The sequence below is a fragment of the Oncorhynchus gorbuscha genome, linkage group LG16 (genome assembly GCF_021184085.1).
Source record: "Oncorhynchus gorbuscha isolate QuinsamMale2020 ecotype Even-year linkage group LG16, OgorEven_v1.0, whole genome shotgun sequence".
Classification (NCBI taxonomy): Eukaryota; Metazoa; Chordata; class Actinopteri; order Salmoniformes; family Salmonidae; genus Oncorhynchus; species Oncorhynchus gorbuscha.
This window is the reverse complement of record NC_060188.1, coordinates 49,490,930-49,515,106: the sequence shown is the minus strand read 5'-3', so window position 1 is coordinate 49,515,106 and position 24,177 is coordinate 49,490,930. Positions and strand designations below refer to the sequence as shown.

General features: G+C 46.4%; 1 protein-coding gene across 4 annotated transcripts in view; it reads right to left on the bottom strand.

The window, feature by feature from the left end:
- The window catches only part of mark4a (MAP/microtubule affinity-regulating kinase 4a), a 60,813-nt gene that overhangs the window by 11,689 nt on the left and 24,947 nt on the right, over positions 1 to 24,177 (bottom strand). For all 4 annotated transcript variants that reach the window (XM_046306186.1, XM_046306187.1, XM_046306189.1 and 1 more), the window contains exons 4-13: positions 22,408 to 22,456; positions 20,541 to 20,606; positions 19,850 to 19,920; positions 17,943 to 17,999; positions 14,037 to 14,273; positions 7,705 to 7,824; positions 6,583 to 6,682; positions 6,214 to 6,323; positions 5,763 to 5,946; positions 4,825 to 5,051 (exon numbers count right to left, since the gene is read on the bottom strand). In XM_046306186.1, the coding sequence (XP_046162142.1) occupies positions 4,825 to 5,051; positions 5,763 to 5,946; positions 6,214 to 6,323; positions 6,583 to 6,682; positions 7,705 to 7,824; positions 14,037 to 14,273; positions 17,943 to 17,999; positions 19,850 to 19,920; positions 20,541 to 20,606; positions 22,408 to 22,456 (1,221 nt within the window). The remainder of the gene's footprint in view (positions 1 to 4,824; positions 5,052 to 5,762; positions 5,947 to 6,213; positions 6,324 to 6,582; positions 6,683 to 7,704; positions 7,825 to 14,036; positions 14,274 to 17,942; positions 18,000 to 19,849; positions 19,921 to 20,540; positions 20,607 to 22,407; positions 22,457 to 24,177) is intronic.

Sequence of the window (24,177 nt, the reverse complement as noted above, 5' to 3'; positions counted from 1 at the left end):
GCTTCTAGGGCCCTGGCTTCCCTATGCCAAGGTGATCGATCCATAACGGATTACTCTATAGAGTTTCGTACTCTTGCTGCCTCTAGTGACTGGAACGAGCCGGCGCTGCTCGCTCGTTTTCTGGAGGGACTCCACACAGATGAGATTCTCTCTCGGGAGGTTCCTTCCAGTGTGGACTCTTTGATTGCTCTCGCCATCCGCATAGAACGACGGGTAGATCTTCGTCACCAGGCTCGTGGAAGAGAGTTCGCATCAACGGTGTTTCCCTGCTCCGCATCGCAACCATCTCCCTCCTCTGGCTCTGAGACTGAGCCCATGCAGCTGGGAGGGATTCGCATCTCGACTAAGGAGAGGGAACGGAGGATCACCAACCGCCTGTGCCTCTATTGCGGATTTGATGGACATTTTGTTAATTCATGTCCAGTAAGAGGCCAGAGCCCATCAGTAAGCGGAGGGCTACTGGTGAGCGCTACTACTCAGGTCTCTTCATCTAGATCCTGTACTACTATGTCGGTCCATCTACGCTGGACCGGTTCGGGTGCTACATGCAGTGCCTTGATTGACTCTGGGGCTGAGGGTTGTTTCATGGACGAAGCATGGGCTCGGAAACATGACATTCCTTTCAGACAGTTAGACAAGCCTACGCCCATGTTTGCCTTAGATGGTAGTCATCTTCCCAGTATCAGATTTGAGACACTACCTTTAACTCTCACAGTATCTGGTAACCACAGTGAGACTATTTCTTTTTTGATTTTTCGTTCACCTTTCACACCTGTTGTTTTGGGTCATCCCTGGCTAGTATGTCATAATCCTTCTATTAATTGGTCTTGTAATTCTATCCTATCCTGGAACGTATCTTGTCATGTGAAGTGCTTAATGTCTGCCATCCCTCCCATTTCTTCTGTCCCCACTTCTCAGGAGGAACCTGGCGATTTGACAGGAGTGCCGGAGGAATATCATGATCTGCGCACGGTCTTCAGTCGGTCCCGAGCCAACTCCCTTCCTCCTCACCGGTCGTATGATTGTAGTATTGATCTCCTTCCGGGGACCACTCCTCCTCGGGGTAGACTATACTCTCTGTCGGCTCCCGAACGTAAGGCTCTCGAGGATTATTTATCTGTGTCTCTTGACGCCGGTACCATAGTGCCTTCTTCCTCTCCCGCCGGGGCGGGGTTCTTTTTTGTTAAGAAGAAGGACGGTACTCTGCGCCCCTGCGTGGATTATCGAGGGCTGAATGACATAACGGTTAAGAATCGTTATCCGCTTCCCCTTATGTCATCAGCCTTCGAGATTCTGCAGGGAGCCAGGTGCTTTACTAAGTTGGACCTTCGTAACGCTTACCATCTCGTGCGCATCAGAGAGGGGGACGAGTGGAAAACGGCGTTTAACACTCCGTTAGGGCATTTTGAGTACCGGGTTCTGCCGTTTGGTCTCGCCAATGCGCCAGCTGTTTTTCAGGCATTAGTTAATGATGTTCTGAGAGACATGCTGAACATCTTTGTTTTTGTCTATCTTGACGATATCCTGATTTTTTCACCGTCACTCGAGATTCATGTTCAGCACGTTCGACGTGTTCTACAGCGCCTTTTAGAGAATTGTCTCTACGTAAAGGCTGAGAAGTGCTCTTTTCATGTCTCCTCCGTTACTTTTCTCGGTTCCGTTATTTCCGCTGAAAGCATTCAGATGGATTCCGCTAAGGTCCAAGCTGTCAGTGATTGGCCGTTCCAAGGTCACGTGTCGAGTTGCAGCGCTTTTTAGGTTTCGCTAATTTCTATCGGCGTTTCATTCGTAATTTCGGTCAAGTTGCTGCCCCTCTCACAGCTCTTACTTCTGTCAAGACGTGTTTTAAGTGGTCCGGTTCCGCCCAGGGAGCTTTTGATCTTCTAAAAGAACGTTTTACGTCCGCTCCTATCCTCGTTACTCCTGACGTCACTAGACAATTCATTGTCGAGGTTGACGTTCAGAGGTAGGCGTGGGAGCCATTCTATCCCAGCGCTTCCAGTCTGACGATAAGGTTCATCCTTGCGCTTATTTTTCTCATCGCCTGTCGCCATCTGAGCGCAACTATGATGTGGGTAACCGTGAACTGCTCGCCATCCGCTTAGCCCTAGGCGAATGGCGACAGTGGTTGGAGGGGGCGACCGTTCCTTTTGTCGTTTGGACAGACCATAAGAACCTTGAGTACATCCGTTCTGCCAAACGACTTAATGCCCGTCAAGCTCGTTGGGCGTTGTTTTTCGCTCGTTTCGAGTTTGTGATTTCTTACCGTCCGGGTAGCAAGAACACCAAGCCTGATGCCTTATCCCGTCTGTTTAGTTCTTCTGTGGCTTCTACTGATCCCGAGGGGATTCTTCCTTATGGGCGTGTTGTCGGGTTGACAGTCTGGGGAATTGAAAGACAGGTTAAGCAAGCACTCACGCACACTGCGTCCGCCGCGCGCTTGTCCTAGTAACCTCCTTTTCGTTCCTGTTTCCACTCGTCTGGCTGTTCTTCAGTGGGCTCACTCTGCCAAGTTAGCTGGTCATCCCGGTGTTCGAGGCACTCTTGCGTCTATTCGCCAGCGCTTTTGGTGGCCGACTCAGGAGCGTGACACGCGCCGTTTCGTGGCTGCTTGTTCGGACTGCGCGCAGACTAAGTCGGGTAACTCTCCTCCTGCCGGTCGTCTCAGACCGCTCCCCATTCCTTCTCGACCATGGTCTCACATCGCCCTAGACTTCATTACCGGTCTGCCTTTGTCTGCGGGGAAGACTGTGATTCTTACGGTTGTCGATAGGTTCTCTAAGGCGGCACATTTCATTCCCCGCTAAACTTCCTTCCGCTAAGGAGACGGCACAAATCATTATCGAGAATGTGTTCAGAATTCATGGCCTCCCGTTAGACGCCGTTTCAGACAGAGGCCCGCAATTCACGTCACAGTTTTGGAGGGAGTTCTGTCGTTTGATTGGTGCGTCCGTCAGTCTCTCTTCCGGGTTTCATCCCCAGTCTAACGGTCAAGCAGAGAGGGCCAATCAGACGATTGGTCGCATACTACGCAGCCTTTCTTTCAGAAACCCTGCGTCTTGGGCAGAACAGCTCCCCTGGGCAGAATACGCTCACAACTCGCTTCCTTCGTCTTCTACCGGGTTATCTCCGTTTCAGAGTAGTCTGGGTTACCAGCCTCCTCTGTTCTCATCCCAGCTTGCCGAGTCCAGCGTTCCCTCCGCTCAAGCGTTTGTCCAACGTTGTGAGCGCACCTGGAGGAGGGTGAGGTCTGCACTTTGCCGCTACAGGGCACAGACTGTGAGAGCCGCCAATAAACGCAGGATTAAGAGTCCAAGGTATTGTTGCGGCCAGAGAGTGTGGCTTTCCACTCGCAACCTTCCTCTTACGACAGCTTCTCGTAAGTTGACTCCGCGGTTCATTGGTCCGTTCCGTGTCTCCCAGGTCGTCAATCCTGTCGCTGTGCGACTGCTTCTTCCGCGACATCTTCGTCGCGTCCATCCTGTCTTCCATGTCTCCTGTGTCAAGCCCTTTCTTCGCACCCCGTTCGTCTTCCCTCCCCCTCCCGTCCTTGTCAGAGCGCACCTATTTACAAGGTACATAAGATCATGGACATGCGTTCTCGGGACGGGGTCACCAATACTTAGTGGATTGGGAGGGTTACGGTCCTGAGGAGAGGAGTTGGGTTCCGTCTCGGGACGTGCTGGACCGTTCACTCATTGATGATTTCCTCCGTTGCCGCCAGGATTCCTCCTCGAGTGCGCCAGGAGGCGCTCGGTGAGTGGGGGTACTGTCATGTTTTGTCATTAATTATCATGTCTTGTCCCTGTGCTTCCCCTTCTATTCGTTTCCCTCTGCTGGTCTTATTAGGTTCTTTCCCTCTTTCTATCCCTCTCTCTCCCCCTCCCTCTCTCACTCTCTCGCTCTCTCTTCTCTCTATCGTTCCGTTCCTGCTCCCAGCTGTTCCTATTCCCCTAATCATCATTTAGTCTTCCCACACCTGTTCCCGATCCTTTTCCCTGATTAGAGTCCCTATTTCTCTCCTTGTTTTCCGTACCTGCCCTGTCGGATCCTCATCTATAATTCACCGTGCTGTGTCTATGTTTTGCCCTGTCGTGTCGTGTTTCCCTCAGATGCTGCGTGGTGAGCAGGTGTCTGAGTCTGCTAGGTTCAAGTGCCTTCCCGAGGCAACCTGCAGTTCTCGATCAAGTCTCCTGTCTGTTCTCGTCTTTACGAGTAGTATTATGCTTTTTGTTTTGTAAAGTTTCTTACTGGATTAAAAACTCTGTTTTCGCCAAGTCGCTTTTGGGTCCTCATTCACCTGCATAACAACATGAGGCAGAAATAATGCAGTGCGACTTGAGTTTCATCATCTGCTGGAAAAATGTGTTTCCTTTTCTAACAGGGGGGAGGAAGAGCAGAGGTTTTTTAAAGTCATGTTTAAATTAAATCTGAGAGGTAGAGCTCGGCTTGCATTTTGACTCAGAAAGTGATCTTGACTCAGAAAAGGCTGGTGAGCACTGACTTAGGGAACAGGGGGCCATTTCAAACGCAGAGCTTGAAACATAAATCTTTGCTAGCATCCTAAATGGCACCCTATTTTCTGTATAGGAATGCACTATTTAGGAAATAGCACAGGAGATTGGTGGAACCTTAATTGGGGAGGACGGGCTCGGGGTAATGGCTGGAGCGGGATGAGTGGAATGGTTGATGCCATTCAATTTGCGCCGTTCCGGACATTATTATGAGCCGTCCTCCCCTCAGCAGCTTCCACTGGGGAATAGAGTTCCATTTCAAATGCAGCCCTTTTAACGCCCCCCCCCCTTCCCAACACACCATTCCTACCTCACTGTTTCTCACTGTGGTGGCCGTCATCTCCTTGCGGCGGTCGGGGATCTCTGACTTGTTGGGATTATTAGCACTGCTGACCATGGGGCTGGAGGGGGGCAGCGAGCGACTGCCCATCACACTGCAGCTGGCCTTACGCGGTGGCATGCGCCCCTCCCGCAGCTCCCGGTCACCTGTGCTGGTGGGGCTCCGCTTGGGGTGCATGACGGGCATGGAGGGCCCGCCTGAGGGGCGACCACACATGTTAACACTGTCACACAGACACAGAGACATATACACACACGTGCACACACAGGCACGCACACATATACACTCGTGTGTACACAGGCACGGACAAAGACACATATGCGCACGCATGCATGCACCCATACACACACTTAGTCAGTGGCCAGGACAGGAGCTGAGTATATGGGGCAGATATGAGACCAGGTGAGGAAAGGTAGAGTACAGTGAAATCTACAGTAGAAGGGTTAGGGTTCGAGTAGAGTAGAGGATAAAGTGGAAGGTACAGTGAAATATACAGTAGAAGGGTTAGGGTTAGAGTAGAGTAGAGGATACAGTAGAAGGGTTAGGGTTTAGAGTAGAGGATACAGTGGAAGCTACAGTGAAATATACAGTAGAAGGGTTAGGGTTCGAGTAGAGTAGAGGATACAGTAGAAGGGTTAGGGTTCGAGTAGAGTAGAGGATACAGTAGAAGGGTTAGGGTTCGAGTAGAGTAGAGGATACAGTGGAAGGTACAGTGAAATATACAGTAGAAGGGTTAGGGTTCGAGTAGAGTAGAGGATACAGTAGAAGGGTTAGGGTTCGAGTAGAGTAGAGGATACAGTGGAAGGTACAGTGAAATATACAGTAGAAGGGTTAGGGTTCGAGTAGAGTAGAGGATAAAGTGGAAGGTACAGTGAAATATACAGTAGAAGGCACAGTAGAACTCTCACAGAAGTCACTGTGCCGCCGCTGCCTGTGATAGGTGGAGGTGCTGCGCTGGGTCTTGCTATGCGAGGAAGAGGAGGAAGAGGAGCCTGCAGTGGCCGAGGAGTGTTTGTTGGTCCCATTGGTGATGGGGCTGGGCCGGATCCGTGCCAGGGACAGGGTACTGGCCAAACGAGACTCGCTGCCATCCTGTTACCAAGAAAACCACCTCCTTTTAGCCTGCTGCATGGACTGAATATGAAGCCACCAAGAGCATTGTGGCATTATGTGTACCGGTATGCTGTTTTTCATCAAATTCACATAATATGGCTATATAAATATCAAAATACCTCTTTTGTTAAACACATTCTTACCTAATTCAAGCATACATACTGATTACTAGGGCTTGCTGTGTATTTCTGTATAATAGATTGATATCTTGTGCTGCCATCTGGTGGCCAGGCCCAGACATCTCACCTCATTCTTGAGGCCCAGCAGTAGATAAGTGGCGGTGACCTCATTGTACTTCTGGTTGAGCAGAGCGTCCTTGATCTCCTCTGGAGTGAAGCCCATCCCCACCATCACCTCTGAGGACCACAAATGAGGGGAGATGAGGAAAAAGAAGGCCGACATTTTGGAAATAATTTTAAGCTAATGTTCCTGCTGAATTTCAGGAACAGATTTCAACTAGTACTTAAAGATACATATATCTGAAATGCGTTTCATGAGAATGTCAAATTGGCATGAAATGAACTGTCTAAAGATGTCATGAGAGCCAAAATGCACATTGCCCTTAGAGCCAAAATGGTGGATGGCAACCCAGTGGCCTGAACATAGCTAGCTCACCTATGCGACTAGTGTCACTGTAGTCCTCGACAGGCTCTATATGGGGCTTCAGGGAATCCTCATCATACCCTGCGTTTATCCACTTGTCCTTCATGACTTGCTGTGGCATCACAACAAGATTCAATGTTAGAAAGTAAAGTTGGAAATTGTGTGTGCATGTGTGATTGTGTGTGTGTGTATATGTTTGTTTGTGTGTCAGTGGAGGCTCCTCAGAGGAGGAAGGGGAGGAACATCCTAGAAATCCTAAAAATAGAGAATTGGTTTTAGATAAAACTATACTACATATATTCACGTCACCAAATAACTGATTGTTTTGCAATGAAGGTCTACAGTAGCCTCAACAACACCCTCTAGGTTAGCACCCTTGTGTAGCTGGAGGATACTATTTTCCGTCCTCCTCTGGGTACATTGACATCAATACAATGGTTTTCAACCCCTTCCATAGACTTACAAAGTAATTATGATGACTTCTGGAGAATGTCATCCAACCTATCATAGAATGAATCTAGTACTGAAAGCATAAGCTACAGCTAGCTAGCAATGTAGTGTATGAAGTGGGGTAAGTAGTTGACTCAAAGAGAGAGAAAGACAATACTTGAACAGTTTTGAACAAATTAATTTCTTCAAAGTATAAGGAGAAGCAAAGAGAGAGACGTAGCTATATTTTCTCATATTTTTTTCTTATTATTATTCATGATTAAGCCCCAGATCAGTTGGATGCAGGCAAGAGTGTGCAAGATGGTATTAAATGTGTCACTGTCTGTCACCTTGATTACTCCAATTTGATTTGATTTGGTGTGGAAAATTGTATTTGATTTGGTGTGTGTATGTGTTGGGGTGTTGGGGATGTAGGTGATATTCATGTTATGGTGGTTTGGTGCTTTATTACATGTTGGGCTATTAGTGTGTGACATATACTGCTGTTATTATTCCCTTTTTACACTACTGAGACAAGCCAAACCGAGCTGTACTGGGATGGCATGGTTACGAATCCACTATAATTGCTGAATCTATGTAGCAAAGGTCAATGTGAAAAGAAAATATCCAAGCCAGATCAGTACGGTTTGGGATGGTCCTATTGTGTGAATCAGGCATTGGTGTTGGGGGGTTGGTCCTCCTCACATCTAGGGTGCAGCGCTTGGTAGGGTTGAGCACCAGGAACCGGCGTAAGATCCCCTCGCAGTCGGTGGACATGTAGAAGGGCACGCGATACTTTCCCCTCAGGACGCGCTCACGAAGCTCCTGTGGGCAGTGACAAACACACATGTTTTTAAGCACACGACGAACACACACTAAACCTACACTGTCAAGCACAGATCAAAAACACATTGCAAGCACACACCAAAAACAAGTTGTCAAGCACACACCAAAAACAAGTTGTCAAGCACACACCAAACATGTGTTGTCAAGCACACCAAATACATATGAAAACATAAATCCTTCCTGTTTGGCCCTGTCCGGGGGTTGTCCTCGGATGGGGCCACAGTGTCTCCTGACCCCTCCTGTCTCAGCCTCCAGTATTTATGCTGCAGTTGTCATGCAGGTGAATGAGGACCCAAAAGCGACTTGGCGAAAACAGAGTCTTTAATCCAGAAAAGTAATTCTACAAACATAAGACATAATTCCACTCGTAATGACGAGAACAGACTGGAGACTCGATCAAGAACTGCAGGTTGCCTCGGGAAGGCACTTGAACCTAGCAGACTCAGACACCTGCTCTCCACGCAGCATCTGAGGGAAACACGACACGACAGGGCGATACACAGACACAGCACGGTGAACAATAGACAAGGATCCGACAGGACAGGAACGGAAAACAAGGGAAGAAATAGGGACTCTAATCAGGGGAAAAGATAAGGAACAGGTGTGGGAAGACTAAATGATTGATTAGGGGAATAGGAACAGCTGGGAGCAGGAACGGAACGATAGAGAGAAGAGAGAGAGGAAGGGAGAGAGCAAAAGGGGAACGAACCTAAAAAGACCAGCAGGGGGAAAATGAACAGAGGAAAAGCAAAATGCCAAGACAATCTAAGACAAAACATGACAGTACCCCCCCACTCACCGAGCGCCTCCTGGCACACTCGAGGAGGAATCCTGGCGGCAACGGAGGAAATCATCAATGAGTGAACGGTCCAGCACGTCCCGAGACGGAACCCAACTCCTCTCCTCAGGACCGTAACCCTCCCAATCCACTAAGTATTGGTGACCCCGTCCCCGAGAACGCATGTCCATGATCCTACGTACCTTGTAAATAGGTGCGCTCTCGACAAGGACGGGAGGGGGAGGGAAGACGAACGGGGTGCGAAGAAAGGGCTTGACACAGGAGACATGGAAGACAGGATGGACGCGACGAAGATGTCGCGGAAGAAGCAGTCGCACAGCGACAGGATTGACGACCTGGGAGACACGGAACGGACCAATGAACCGCGGAGTCAACTTACGAGAAGCTGTCGTAAGAGGAAGGTTGCGAGTGGAAAGCCACACTCTCTGGCCGCAACAATACCTAGGACTCTTAATCCTGCGTTTATTGGCGGCTCTCACAGTCTGTGCCCTGTAACGGCAAAGTGCAGACCTCACCCTCCTCCAGGTGCGCTCACAACGTTGGACAAACGCTTGAGCGGAGGGAACGCTGGACTCGGCAAGCTGGGATGAGAACAGAGGAGGCTGGTAACCCAGACTACTCTGAAACGGAGATAACCCGGTAGCAGACGAAGGAAGCGAGTTGTGAGCGTATTCTGCCCAGGGGAGCTGTTCTGCCCAAGACGCAGGGTTTCTGAAAGAAAGGCTGCGTAGTATGCGACAATCGTCTGATTGGCCCTCTCTGCTTGACCGTTAGACTGGGGATGAAACCCGGAAGAGAGACTGACGGACGCACCAATCAAACGACAGAACTCCCTCCAAAACTGTGACGTGAATTGCGGGCCTCTGTCTGAAACGGCGTCTAACGGGAGGCCATGAATTCTGAACACATTCTCGATGATGATTTGTGCCGTCTCCTTAGCGGAAGGAAGTTTAGCGAGGGAATGAAATGTGCCGCCTTAGAGAACCTATCGACAACCGTAAGAATCACAGTCTTCCCCGCAGACAAAGGCAGACCGGTAATGAAGTCTAGGGCGATGTGAGACCATGGTCGAGAAGGAATGGGGAGCGGTCTGAGACGACCGGCAGGAGGAGAGTTACCAGACTTAGTCTGCGCGCAGTCCGAACAAGCAGCCACGAAACGGCGCGTGTCACGCTCCTGAGTCGGCCACCAAAAGCGCTGGCGAATAGACGCAAGAGTGCCTCGAACACCGGGATGACCAGCTAACTTGGCAGAGTGAGCCCACTGAAGAACAGCCAGACAAGTGGAAACAGGAACGAAAAGGAGGTTACTAGGACAAGCGTGCGGCGACGCAGTGTGCGTGAGTGCTTGCTTAACCTGTCTTTCAATTCCCCAGACTGTCAACCCGACAACACGCCCATAAGGAAGAATCCCTCGGGATCAGTAGAAGCCACAGAAGAACTAAACAGACGGGATAAGGCATCAGGCTTGGTGTTTTTGCTACCCGGACGGTAAGAAATCACAAACTCGAAACGAGCGAAAAACAACGCCCAACGAGCTTGACGGGTATTAAGTCGTTTGGCAGAACGGATGTACTCAAGGTTCTTATGGTCTGTCCAAACGACAAAAGGAACGGTCGCCCCCTCCAACCACTGTCGCCATTCGCCTAGGGCTAAGCGGATGGCGAGCAGTTCGCGGTTACCCACATCATAGTTGCGTTCAGATGGCGACAGGCGATGAGAAAAATAAGCGCAAGGATGAACCTTATCGTCAGGCTGGAAGCGCTGGGATAGAATGGCTCCCACGCCTACCTCTGAAGCGTCAACCTCGACAATGAATTGTCTAGTGACGTCAGGAGTAACGAGGATAGGAGCGGACGTAAAACGTTCTTTTAGAAGATCAAAAGCTCCCTGGGCGGAACCGGACCACTTAAAACACGTCTTGACAGAAGTAAGAGCTGTGAGAGGGGCAGCAACTTGACCGAAATTACGAATGAAACGCCGATAGAAATGAGTGAAACCTAAAAAGCGCTGCAACTCGACACGTGACCTTGGAACGGGCCAATCACTGACAGCTTGGACCTTAGCGGAATCCATCTGAATGCCTTCAGCGGAAATAACGGAACCGAGAAAAGTAACGGAGGAGACATGAAAAGAGCACTTCTCAGCCTTCACGTAGAGACAATTCTCTAAAAGGCGCTGTAGAACACGTCGAACGTGCTGAACATGAATCTCGAGTGACGGTGAAAAAATCAGGATATCGTCAAGATAGACAAAAACAAAGATGTTCAGCATGTCTCTCAGAACATCATTAACTAATGCCTGAAAAACAGCTGGCGCATTGGCGAGACCAAACGGCAGAACCCGGTACTCAAAATGCCCTAACGGAGTGTTAAACGCCGTTTTCCACTCGTCCCCCTCTCTGATGCGCACGAGATGGTAAGCGTTACGAAGGTCCAACTTAGTAAAGCACCTGGCTCCCTGCAGAATCTCGAAGGCTGATGACATAAGGGGAAGCGGATAACGATTCTTAACCGTTATGTCATTCAGCCCTCGATAATCACGCAGGGGCGCAGAGTACCGTCCTTTTTCTTAACAAAAAGAACCCCGCCCCGGCCGGAGAGGAAGAAGGCACTATGGTACCGGCGTCAAGAGACACAGATAAATAATCCTCGAGAGCCTTACGTTCGGGAGCCGACAGAGAGTATAGTCTACCCCGAGGGGAGTGGTCCCCGGAAGGAGATCAATACTACAATCATACGACCGGTGAGGAGGAAGGGAGTTGGCTCGGGACCGACTGAAGACCGTGCGCAGATCATGATATTCCTCCGGCACTCCTGTCAAATCGCCAGGTTCCTCCTGAGAAGTGGGGACAGAAGAAATGGGAGGGATGGCAGACATTAAACACTTCACATGACAAGAAACGTTCCAGGATAGGATAGAATTACTAGACCAATTAATAGAAGGATTATGACATACTAGCCAGGGATGACCCAAAACAACAGGTGTAAAAGGTGAACGAAAAATCAAAAAAGAAATAGTCTCACTGTGGTTACCAGATACTGTGAGAGTTAAAGGTAGTGTCTCAAATCTGATACTGGGAAGATGACTACCATCTAAGGCAAACATGGGCGTAGGCTTGTCTAACTGTCTGAAAGGAATGTCATGTTTCCGAGCCCATGCTTCGTCCATGAAACAACCCTCAGCCCCCGAGTCAATCAAGGCACTGCATGTAGCACCCGAACCGGTCCAGCGTAGATGGACCGACATAGTAGTACAGGATCTAGATGAAGAGACCTGAGTAGTAGCGCTCACCAGTAGCCCTCCGCTTACTGATGAGCTCTGGCCTTTTACTGGACATGAATTGACAAAATGTCCATCAAATCCGCAATAGAGGCACAGGCGGTTGGTGATCCTCCGTTCCCTCTCCTTAGTCGAGATGCGAATACCTCCCAGCTGCATGGGCTCAGTCTCTGAGCCAGAGGAGGGAGATGGTTGCGATGCGGAGCAGGGAAACACCGTTGGACGCGAGCTCTCTTCCACGAGCTTGGTGACGAAGATCTACCCGTCGTTCTATGCGGATGGCGAGAGCAATCAAAGAGTCCACACTGGCGGGAACCTCCCGAGAGAGATCTCATCTTTGACCACTGCGTGGAGTCCCTCCAGAAAACGAGCGAGCAGCGCCGGCTCGTTCCAGTCACTAGAGGCAGCAAGAGTGCGAAACTCTATAGAGTAATCCGTTATGGATCGATCACCTTGGCATAGGGAAGCCAGGGCCCTAGAAGCCTCCCTACCAAAAACTGAACGGTCAAAAACCCGAATCATCTCCTCCTTAAAGTTCTGGTAATTGTTTGAACAATCAGCCCTTGCCTCCCAGATAGCTGTGCCCCACTCTCGAGCCCGGCCAGTAAGGAGTGAAATGACGTAAGCAACCCGAGCTCTCTCGCTAGAGTATGTGTTGGGTTGGAGAGAGAACACAATATCACACTGGGTGAGAAAGGAGCGGCACTCCGTGGGCTGCCCGGAGTAGCAAGGTGGGTTATTAACCCTAGGTTCCGGAGGCTCGGCAGGCCAGGAAGTAACAGGTGGCACGAGACGAAGACTCTGGAACTGTCCAGAGAGGTCGGAAACCTGAGCGGACAGGTTCTCCACGGCATGGCGAGCAGCAGACAATTCCTGCTCGTGTCTGCCGAGCATGGCTCCTTGGATCTCGACAGCAGTGTTACGAACGTCTGTAGTCGCTGGGTCCATTCTTTGGTCGGATCCTTCTGTCATGCAGGTGAATGAGGACCCAAAAGCGACTTGGCGAAAACAGAGTCTTTAATCCAGAAAAGTAATTCTACAAACATAAGACATAATACATAATACGACATAATACGAGAACAGACTGGAGACTCGATCAAGAACTGCAGGTTGCCTCGGGAAGGCACTTGAACCTAGCAGACTCAGACACCTGCTCTCCACGCAGCATCTGAGGGAAACACGACACGACAGGGCGATACACAGACACAGCACGGTGAACAATAGACAAGGATCCGACAGGACAGGAACGGAAAACAAGGGAAGAAATAGGGACTCTAATCAGGGGAAAAGATAAGGAACAGGTGTGGGAAGACTAAATGATTGATTAGGGGAATAGGAACAGCTGGGAGCAGGAACGGAACGATAGAGAGAAGAGAGAGAGGAAGGGAGAGAGCAAAAGGGGAACGAACCTAAAAAGACCAGCAGGGGGAAAATGAACAGAGGAAAAGCAAAATGACAAGACAATCTAAGACAAAACATGACAGCAGTAGTTTATGTGTCGGGGGGCTAGGGTCAGTTTGTTATATCTGGACTACTTCTCCTGTCCTATTCGGTGTGCTGTGTGAATTTAAGTGTGCTCTCTCTAATTCTGTCTTTCTTTCTCTCTCTCGGAGGACCTGAGCCCTAGGACCATGCCTCAGGACTACCTGACATGATGACTCCTTGCTGTCCCCAGTCCACCTGGCCGTGCTGCTGCTCCAGTTTCAACTGTTCTGCCTTATTATTATTTGACCATGCTGGTCATTTATGAACATTTGAACATTTTGGCCATGTTCTGTTATAATCTCCACCCGGCACAGCCAGAAGAGGACTGGCCACCCCCTGGTTCCTCTCTAGGTTTCTGCCTAGGTTTTGGCCTTTCTAGGGAGTTTTTCCTAGCCACCGTGCTTCTACACCTGCATTGCTTGCTGTTTGGGGTTTTAGGCTGGGTTTCTGTACAGCACTTTGAGATATCAGCTAATGTACGAAGGGCTATATAAATAAATGTGATTTGATTTGAAATGGTCAAACACAACAGGCCAACCCAGACCCCACCTCTCCCCACACACGCGTATACAGTGTACACAGCATGTCTCCCAGACTCCAGACGTCCACCTCTAACAAACACACACCTTGAGGTTCTGCCCATCGAAGGGCAGCGATCCTGACACCAGCGTGTACAGTATGACCCCCAGGCTCCAGACATCCACCTCGGGCCCGTCGTATTTCTTCCCCTGGAACAGCTCCGGGGCGGCGTAGGGTGGAGAGCCACAGAACGTGTCCAGCTTGTTGCCCAGTGTGAACTCGTTGCTGAAGCCGAAGTCGGCGATTTTGATGTTGGCGTTGGCGTCCAGCAGGAGATTCTCGGCCTGGAGAAGGGACGGGGGGAGGATAGGAAGAGGGTAGGGTAAGGGTAGGAAGAGAAGGAGGGAGGGGTGGAAGAAGGCATGGAGGAAAGGGATGGAGGGATGAAGGGAGGAGATGGAGGGGGAGAAATAGAGCATGTCATATTGGATTTTAGGCTATAGGATATACAATGCTCAAAAAAATAAAGGGAACACTAAAATAACACATCCTAGATCTGGTTGAATGAAATATTTTTATTAAATACTTTTTTCTTTACATAGTTGAATGTGCTGACAACAAAATCACACAAAAATGATCAATGGAAATCAAATTTATCAACCCATGGAGGTCTGGAATTGTAGTCACACTCAAAATGAAAGTGGAAAACCACACTACAGGCTGATCCAACTTTGATGTAATGTCCTTAAAACAAGTCAAAATGAGGCTCAGTAGTGTGTGTGGCCTCCACGTGCCTGTATGACCTCCCTACAACGCCTGGGCATGCTCCTGATGAGGTGGCGGATGGTCTCCTGAGGGATCTCCTCCCAGACCTGGACTAAAGCATCCGCCAACTCCTGGACAGTCTGTGGTGCAACGTGGCGTTGGTGGATGGAGTGAGTCATCATGTCCCAGATGTGCTCAATTGGATTCAGGTCTGGGGAACGGGCGGGCCAGTCCATAGCATCAATGCCTTCCTCTTGCAGGAACTGCTGACACACTCCAGCCACATGAGGTCTAGCATTGTCTTGCATTAGGAGGAACCCAGGGCCAACTGCACCAGCATATGGTCTCACAAGGGGTCTGAGGATCTCATCTCGGTACCTAATGGCAGTCAGGCTACCTCTGGCGAGCACATGGAGGGCTGTGCGGCCCCCCCAAAGAAATGCCACCCCACACCATGACTGACCCACCGCCAAACCGGTCATGCTGGAGGATGTTGCAGGCAGCAGAACGTTCTCCACGGCGTCTCCAGACTGTCACATGTGCTCAGTGTGAACCTGCTTTCATCTGTGAAGAGCACAGGGCGCCAGTGGCGAATTTGCCAATCTTGGTGTTATCTGGCAAATGCCAAACGTCCTGCACGGTGTTGGGCTGTAAGCACAACCCCCACCTGTGGACGTCGGGCCCTCATACCACCCTCATGGAGTCTGTTTCTGACCGTTTGAGCAGACACATGCACATATGTGGCCTGCTGGAGGTCATTTTGCAGGGCTCTTGTAGTGCTCCTCCTGCTCCTCCTTGCACAAATGCAGTAGCGGTCCTGCTGCTGGATTGTTGCCCTCCTACGGCCTCCTCCACGACTCCTGATGTGCTGGCCTGTCTCCTGGTAGCGCCTCCATGCACTGGACACTACGCTGACAGCCACAGCAAACCTTCTTGCCACAGCTTGCATTGATGTGCCATCCTGGATGAGCTGCACTACCTGAGCCACTTGTGTGGTTTGTAGACTCCGTCTCATGCTACCTTTAGAGTGAAAGCACTGCCAGCATTCAAAAGTGACCAAAACATCAGCCAGGAAGCATAGGAACTGAGAAGTGGTCTGTGGTCACCACCTGCAGAAACACTCCTTTATTGGGGGTGTCTTGCTAATTGCCTATAATGTCCACCTGTTGTCTATTCCATTTGCACAACAGCATGTGAAATGTATTGTAAATCAGTCTTGCTTCCTAAGTGGACAGTTTGATTTCACAGAAGTGTGATTGACTTGGAGTTACATTGTGTTGTTTAAGTGTTCCCTTTAATTTTTGAGCAGTGTATTATAGATAAGTACACCTGAAACACTGGGAGAAGAAGTGACTCACATTCCGTCTGTCTGTGTTTATGTTCAAGGATGTAAATATCCAATAATAATCACAATACCTGTAAAACTTCAATTAATAGCCCGGGCGTTTATTTGCTTAAATCACTGAACACAACAGTCGCTTATTAGAGACACACTTCTAGTTGAGCCAGGGGTATATTTCCTTATTGCGCAAAGCTTTTCCTCATTTGCATAGTTATTTGTTTAACACTCACTTCCCTCATTTTATTTAATGTCTTAGTTTGCTGCACTCATGTGTTATTGGTTACACACACACATTTATTTTGTCTTGCCTCTATTAAAACCTTTTATTTTATTTAATTGACAATAATTATTCCCCTCTTTGACTGTGCATTTTTGGCAGTTTTAACTTTCGCCATTAGATATGTGTTTGTCCCACCTAGCTATTTTAAGATGAATGCACTAACTGTAAGTAGCTCTGGATAAGAGTGTCTGCTAAATGTGACCCGTTTCAGGAAACTAGGAGTATATCGCAAGTCACGACTTCACAGGAGAGCCATTTTAACGTTTATTTTTATCAAAATGTGTTTTTTTGTAGAAATGCCTTCTGGAACATGTTAACTTTCATGTGCCTTGATAACAAACTTGTATGACATCTGTAAATACAAATAAAATTGTTACATTATGAGCCTTATTGGTTAAGCCATGCCACAGAAAAAGACAGAAACCTTCCCACTAGTAATGATTGGCTGAGATAATGAGCGGGCTGGACATGCCGAGAGAGGAGTTCCGATTGGTCTGCCATATAGAAGGCTTGTGTCTATTTAGCTGGTCAGTCTGTGTTGGTAATCCTGTTGAAAGTGGCTTTAAAAACATGTATTGTGTAGTGGAGCTGCATAAGTGTTGCTCTCCACTTTCTGGAGGATCAAGTTTTGAAATCAGTGGAATTAGTGTATGATAGCTAAAGAAATGGAGAAAACCCTTGCCTCTGGATTACATCTTCAAACTAAGGGCAACCGTGGCATGGTATCCATGACAGGGAGACTCGTCCATCATATATGATGATGTATACGGGTAGGATAGTCTAGCGTTAGCTAGCTACATTTTCAGATATTACACATTTCTAATTTTGACAGAAAGTGGTTTCATTTCAAGCTATAGTGTACTGTTAACATTAGCTGGCTGGCTCCCTAGCTAGCAGACATTATTATTTGTATCCCAGCGCAGTTTGCTTTTCTAGTTAGAGACTAATGTTAGCTAGCTAACATTGAACCTGGTTGGTTAGCACCCAGCATATTCATGCAGGGTAGTAACGACATGATTTGGCACTATGTTCATTGTTGTTTAACTAGCTAATGTTAGCTGGCTGGATTGTTAGCTAATGTTACGTGACATGTGTGATCTTACACGTTGTTTAACTAGCTACATGTCTTAAGCTAAAGTGTACTGTTAGCTAGCTAGCTAATGTTAGGTGGCTGGCTCCTTAGCTGATGTCATTATTTGTATCCCAGAGCCGTTTGCTTTTCTAGTTAGAGCCTAATTTTAGCTAGCAAACATTGAACCTTGTTGGTTAACTCCCAACATATTCATGCAGGGTAGTGATGACATGATTTGGCACTATGTTCATTGTTTTTTAACTAGCTAACTTTAACTGGCTGGCTCGTTGGCTAACGTTACGTGACGTGTGTGATCTTAAACGTTGTTTACTTTGTTTACCTAGCTAGCTAGCTACATGTCTTAAGGCCGGTGTCAGTAAACGTCTGCAAAAAAGAGATGGGTGGGGCTAAAGCTTAAGAGGGTGTGAACGGTGCTGAATGAGTATAGACAAAAAATAGCTCTTCACTAGATACCAAAACATTCAAAGGCCATTGTCTCAAAAGTGAGTTTACAAGCTTTTCAATCAAGCTCTACAGAATGTCCTCATTCTTACCTTCAAGTCTCGGTGGACAATGTTCTTCATGTGGCAGTAGTGGACAGCAGACACGATCTGGAGGACAGAAAAACAGGTTAGCAGACAGACGAACAGACAGACAAACAGCCAAATAGACAGACAACCTGACACAAAGACATATAGTTGAAGTCGGAAGTTTACATACACTTAGGTTCTACTCATTAAAACTTGTTTTTCAACCACTCCACAAATGTCTTGTTTACGAACAATATTTTTGGCAAGTTGATTAAGACATCTACTTTGTGCACGACACAAGTAAGTTTTCCAACAATTGTTTACAGACAGATCATTTCACTTAGAATTCACTGTATCACAATTCCAGTGGGTCAGAAGTTCACATACACATACAAGTTGACTGTGCCTTTAAACAGCTGGGAAAATTCCAGAAAATGAAGTCATGGCTTTAGAAGCTTCGGATAGGCTAATTGACATCATTTGAGTCAATTGGAGGTGTACCTGTGGATGTATTTCAAGCCCTACCTTCAAAGTCAGTGCCTCTTTGCTGGGAAAAATGGGAAAATCAAAAGAAATCAGCCAAGACCTCAGAAAAAAATGTGTAGTCTGGTTCATCCTTGGGAGCAATTTCCAAACGCCTCAAGGTACCACATTCATTTGTACAAACAATAGTACGCAAGTATAAAACACCATCGGACCATGCAGCCGTCATACCGCTCAGGAAGAAGACGCGTTCTTTCTCCTAGAGATGGACGTACTTTTGTGCAAAAAGTGCAAATTAATCCCAGAACAACAGCAAAGGACCTTGTGAAGATGCTGGAGGATACAGGTACAAAAGTATCTATATAAAGAGTAAAATGAGTCCTATATCGACATAACCTGAAAGGCCACTCAGCAAGGAAGAAGCCACTGCATCATGAGGAAGTAAAATTATGTGGATATATTGAAGCAACATCTCAAGACATCAGTCAGGGAAGTTAAAGCTTGGTCGCAAATGGGTCTTCCAAATGGACAATGACCCCAAGCATACTTCCAAAGTTGTGGCAAAATGGCATAAGGACAACAAAGTCAAGGTATTGGAGTGGCCATCACAAAGCCTTGACCTCAATCCTATAGACAATTTGTGGGCAGAACTGAAAAGCGTGTGCGAGCAAGGAGGCCTACAAACCTGACTCAGTTACACCAGCTCTGTCTGGAGGAATGGGCCAAAATTCACCCAACTTATTGCGGGAAGCTCGTGGAAGGCTACCCGAAATGTTTGACCCAATTTAAACAATTTAAAGTCAATGCTACCAAATACTATAAACTTCTGATCCACTAGGAATGTGATGAAAGAAATAAAAGCTGAAATACATCATTCTCTCTGCTATTATTCTGACATTTCACATTCTTAAAAGAAGGTAGTGATCCTAACTGACCTAAGGCAGGGATTTCTTTACTATGATTAAATGTCACGAAATGTGGAAAAACTGAGTTTAAATGTATTTGGCTAAGGTGTATGTAAACTTCCGACTTCAACTGTACACAGACAGACAGACAGACAGACAGACAGACAGACAGACAGACAGACAGACAGACAGACAGACAGACAGACAGACAGACAGACAGACAGACAGACAGACAGACAGACAGACAGACAGACAGACAGACAGACAGACAGACAGACAGACAGACAGACAGACAGACAGACACAGACAGACAGACAGTTTAGCGGCCAGCCAGTCAGCTAGCAAGCCAAATGGAAAAGAAAGACAGAAAGACAAACAGAGCGGCAGACAGACAAGACAGAGATGTACAGACAGACACAGATAGAAAGTTTAGCGGCCAGCCAGACAGTAAACTAGACAAAGACAGATAGACTGACAAACAGACAGACAGATATGCAGTATAGTCGGCATATACAGGTATGTGAGGCACAGTGGTCGTCATACCTGCCGAAATTTGGCTCTGGCTTCAATCTCCTTCATTCTCCCATGAGATACGAGGTAGTCAAACACTTCACCTGAAAAAAAGAAGAGTGGTCAACATGATTATGAAGGAGATATGTGGCAAAATATGTTTCAATACATTATAATGTACACTCAATCTTGTTTCAACAATTTCCTGGCTCCATATTATACTCGTACTGTACTCGTATTGTACTCCATATTTTATTCTTAGAATATTCTGTATTTCCAACCATCATTAACAGTTATTAAACTAATATGTTTCCAGTAGCTAATATCAAAGGCCTAACAGTAATGTTGTCATGACAGAGACTGTGGGGCTGTGGCCTGCTGCCTCCTATATTCTATCCTAATGACATTTCATGCTGGTAGAAATATTTTCCCTGGCCACTAAAACCCCAGTCCTAAGCTATAAGCCTATTACCACACTCCCCCCTACATTTATCATATCATATCATAGAACACCAAAGGTAAAATATGCAACATTATGTTATGTTTACATACACATACAGTAGGAGTACATAATGAACAACCGTTGCATTAGGTTGTGATTTTGAGTAATCTCCATTGGTTTATTTATACTTTCCCCCCTGTTAATCAAACACAAGCTAATCAGCCATTACGGAGAGACAGTAGCTAAGTCTATTGAAACAGACAGGAAGGCAGATGCACCCACCTCCACTGGCATACTCCATGATTAGATAAAGGGTCTTATCCGTCTCAATCACTTCGAACAGCTGCACTGTAGTAGGCAAAAATAAAATCAGATTAAAAAGAATACATTAATAAAATCCCCTATCATTAAAAAACACAAATCTCTGTCTCGGCCTGCTAAATACGATGGGGCATGACGCCGGTTTAGTCTAATGGCATTTATTTTTTTTCATCTTTAGAAAATCCTGTTCCCTACCCCCCTTGCCAACCCAGCCCTGGGCCCTCTATCCCCAACCCTGGGCCTACTGTAGCTAGCTACTATATGTGCAAGTAGTGTAGTGTATCAGTCTATTAAACACAGTGAGAGGCTGAGACAAAAGCCACCCATCTGGGTAGATGAGACAGGAATGGACCATTTAGACTACACATGTTATTACACTGAGTATACAAACATTAAGATCACCTGCTCTTTCCATGACATGCACTGACCAGCTGAATCCAGATGAAAGCTATGATCACTTATTGATGTGATTTGTTAAATCCACGACAATCAGTGTAAATGAAGGGGAGGAGACAGGTTAAAGTAGGATTTTTAAGCCTTGAGACAATTAAGACATGGATTGTGCATGTGTGCCATTCAGAGGGTGAATGGGCAAGACAAAATATTTAAGTGCCTTTGACCAGGGTATGGTAGCAAGTGCCAGGATCAAAAACTGCAACATATTAACATAAACAAACACACACATGCACACACACTCACACGCAAGAACACACGTACGTACGTACGCACGCACAAACACACACATACTTACATACAGTGTATTCAGAAAGTATTCAGGCCCATTTACTTTTTTCACATTTACTTTGTTACATTACAGACTTATTCTAAAATTGATGAAAGTGTTTTCTTTCCTAATCAATCTACAAACAATACCTCATAATGACAAGCAAAAACAGGTTTTTAGAAATGTTTGCAAATTTATAAAATAAAAAAATACTGAAATATCATATTTACATAAGTATTCAGACCCTTTACTCAGTACTTTGTTGAAGCACCTTCAGCAGCGATTACAGCCTCGAGTCTTATTGGGTATGTCATGTGCCTTTAACTGAGGAGTGGCTTCTGTCTGGCCACTCTACCATAAAGGTCTGATTGGTGGAGTGCTGCAGAGATGGTTGTCCTTCTGGAAGGTTCTCCCATCTCCACAGAGCATCTCTGGGGCTCTGTCAGAGTGACCATTGGGTTCTTGATTATCCCCTTGATCAAGGCCCTTCTCCCCGGTTTGCTCAGTTTGGCCAGGCAGCCAGCTCTAGGAAGAATCTTGGTGGTTCCATTTAAGAATGATGGAGGCCACTGTGTTCTTGGGGACCTTCAATGCTGCAGAAATGTTTTGGTACCCTTCCCCAGATCTGTGCCTCGACACAAACCTGTCTCTGAGCTCTACGGACAATTCCTTTGACCTCATGGCTATGTTTTTGCTCTGACATGCACTGTCAACTGTGGGACCTTTATATAGACAGGTGCGTGCCTTTCCAAATCATGTCCAATCAATTTAATTTAACACAGGTGGACTCCAATCAAGTTGTAGAAACATCTCAAGGATGATCAATGGAAACAGGATCTACCTGAGCTCCATTTCGAGTCTCATAGCAAAAGGTCTGAATACTTATATAAATAAGGTACTTCTGTTTGTGATTTTTAATACATTTGCAAAAATGTCTCAAAACCCATTTTTGCTTTGTCATTATGGGGTATTGTGTGTAGATTGACAAATTAATTTAATCCATTTTAGAATAAGACTGTAACATCACAACATGTGGAAAAAGTCAAGGGGTCTGAATACTTTCCGAATGCACTGTATAACAGATTCTTAAATATAGGCCCTTACCTATGTTTGGATGATTTAAACCTTTCATTATCCGAACCTCTCGAAAGAGCTGTGAAATATAGAAGGATGTGTGTTAGAAGTGAATAGAATACAAATAATATATTCATATGGGGTCTTGAACTGATAGTAGATGTTATAGCAATGTGTACAATTTGTTTTTTCAACATTTGCTGTAGGTCTACACTTTGTCATAAAGCAGAAGATGAAATTGGAACCATTCGTCTGGCTCATCTGGCTCACAATAACTTTAAGGCCCCTTAACATAAAGACCATCGTTCCAAATCAGCAGCAACTCCCCCACGTCATCTCGTCAGAATCAGAAAGAAGATAGCATGATAAGCTTCTCTATCCTCTTTCTTCAATCCTTCTCCTCTTTCTATATGTCTCTCTCTCCCGGTTTCCTCCTTCTTAATTCAATCCCTTATTTTCTCAGGTTTTTCCTCTGGCATTGCCCTACGTCACTGTTGCCATAGCAACCCTGCTTCTCCAGCTGTGCCAGAGGGAATCACGGGATACGCCGATGTGTCTCGTCGTCGTTGTCAAGAAATCCCAGAATTCCACTGACCAAACACGCCCCAGCCCAATCGCTACCACAATCTCCCATCTGACCTACTGTCACTGATATACTACTAACAGACAGTATATAGGGTGAATTTACAGATACATTTGATTTGGTCAGTTGTATACCCATCTTGTGAGACTGCATAACAGGCCAGGTTATGCTAATATGGGCTCTTTCATGTTTTCTGTATTGAGGATTTTCTCTAGACCACGGGTATGTAAAGTAACCTGCTATCATCGCTGGCCAATTGTAGAGCGCTCTTCCCTGTCCCTACCCAATCCCGGCCCTCTTTTGGCAATCTAGGCCCAATCCAATAGATAGCAAGTGTTTTCTGTGACAATGGCCCAATCACATTGTTTGGTCTCATGCAGCCACCCAATCAGTGTCCTCTCTCGCACAGCCGTCCAATCGAAGATAAGCGAGAGAATTGAGGAGGATTTATGAATGAAGGCATAGGCCTGCATATGATGACAGATCCTGGTAAGACATGCCATCCAGGCAAGAACATTGTAACTCAAGGGAAAGACATAGTAGCCATGAATTAGAACCTAGACAGTGGCCAGACGAAAGATCATCAATTTGAATTATCCTATACTGTATGTCCTCAAAGAGATAAAATGTACAACAGATCAAAACGAAAGGGAATAGGTCCAAATGTTATAAGATAGTAGGAGTCATAATTTAAAGCCTTATAGATTATATGTATAAAATAATACATTCCTCACCATATGGAGAGTGAAGCTACATTTTATTTTTATTTACATTTCATTTTATTTTTACTCATTATAGCATTTTGGATTTGAGATCAAATTATGAGGAGACAGTACATTATGCCACTTTTTATTTGAGGGTATTTTCATATCGGTTTTACCATTAAGCCACGAAAAGCACTTTATCTATCTACACAGCAAACCGGGGAACATTCCTAGAACATTTCCTAAGATTCTCATTAAGTTCTAGTTTTTATCATTAGGATGATAAAATCCCATTCAAAGAATGTTTTCGCTAACAATTATTACTTTTATTCATGTTTTTAATTAAATATTCTTGGAATGTTCTCCTAACATTCACTAAAATGTTGATCACATGTTACCACAGAACATTCACTTAAGGTTCTCTTTAGGTTAACAGGGAAAATAATAACACAATGTTCCGGCAATGTTCTTTAAACATACTGCCGCAACAAAATGCGGGAGCAATATTAGTGG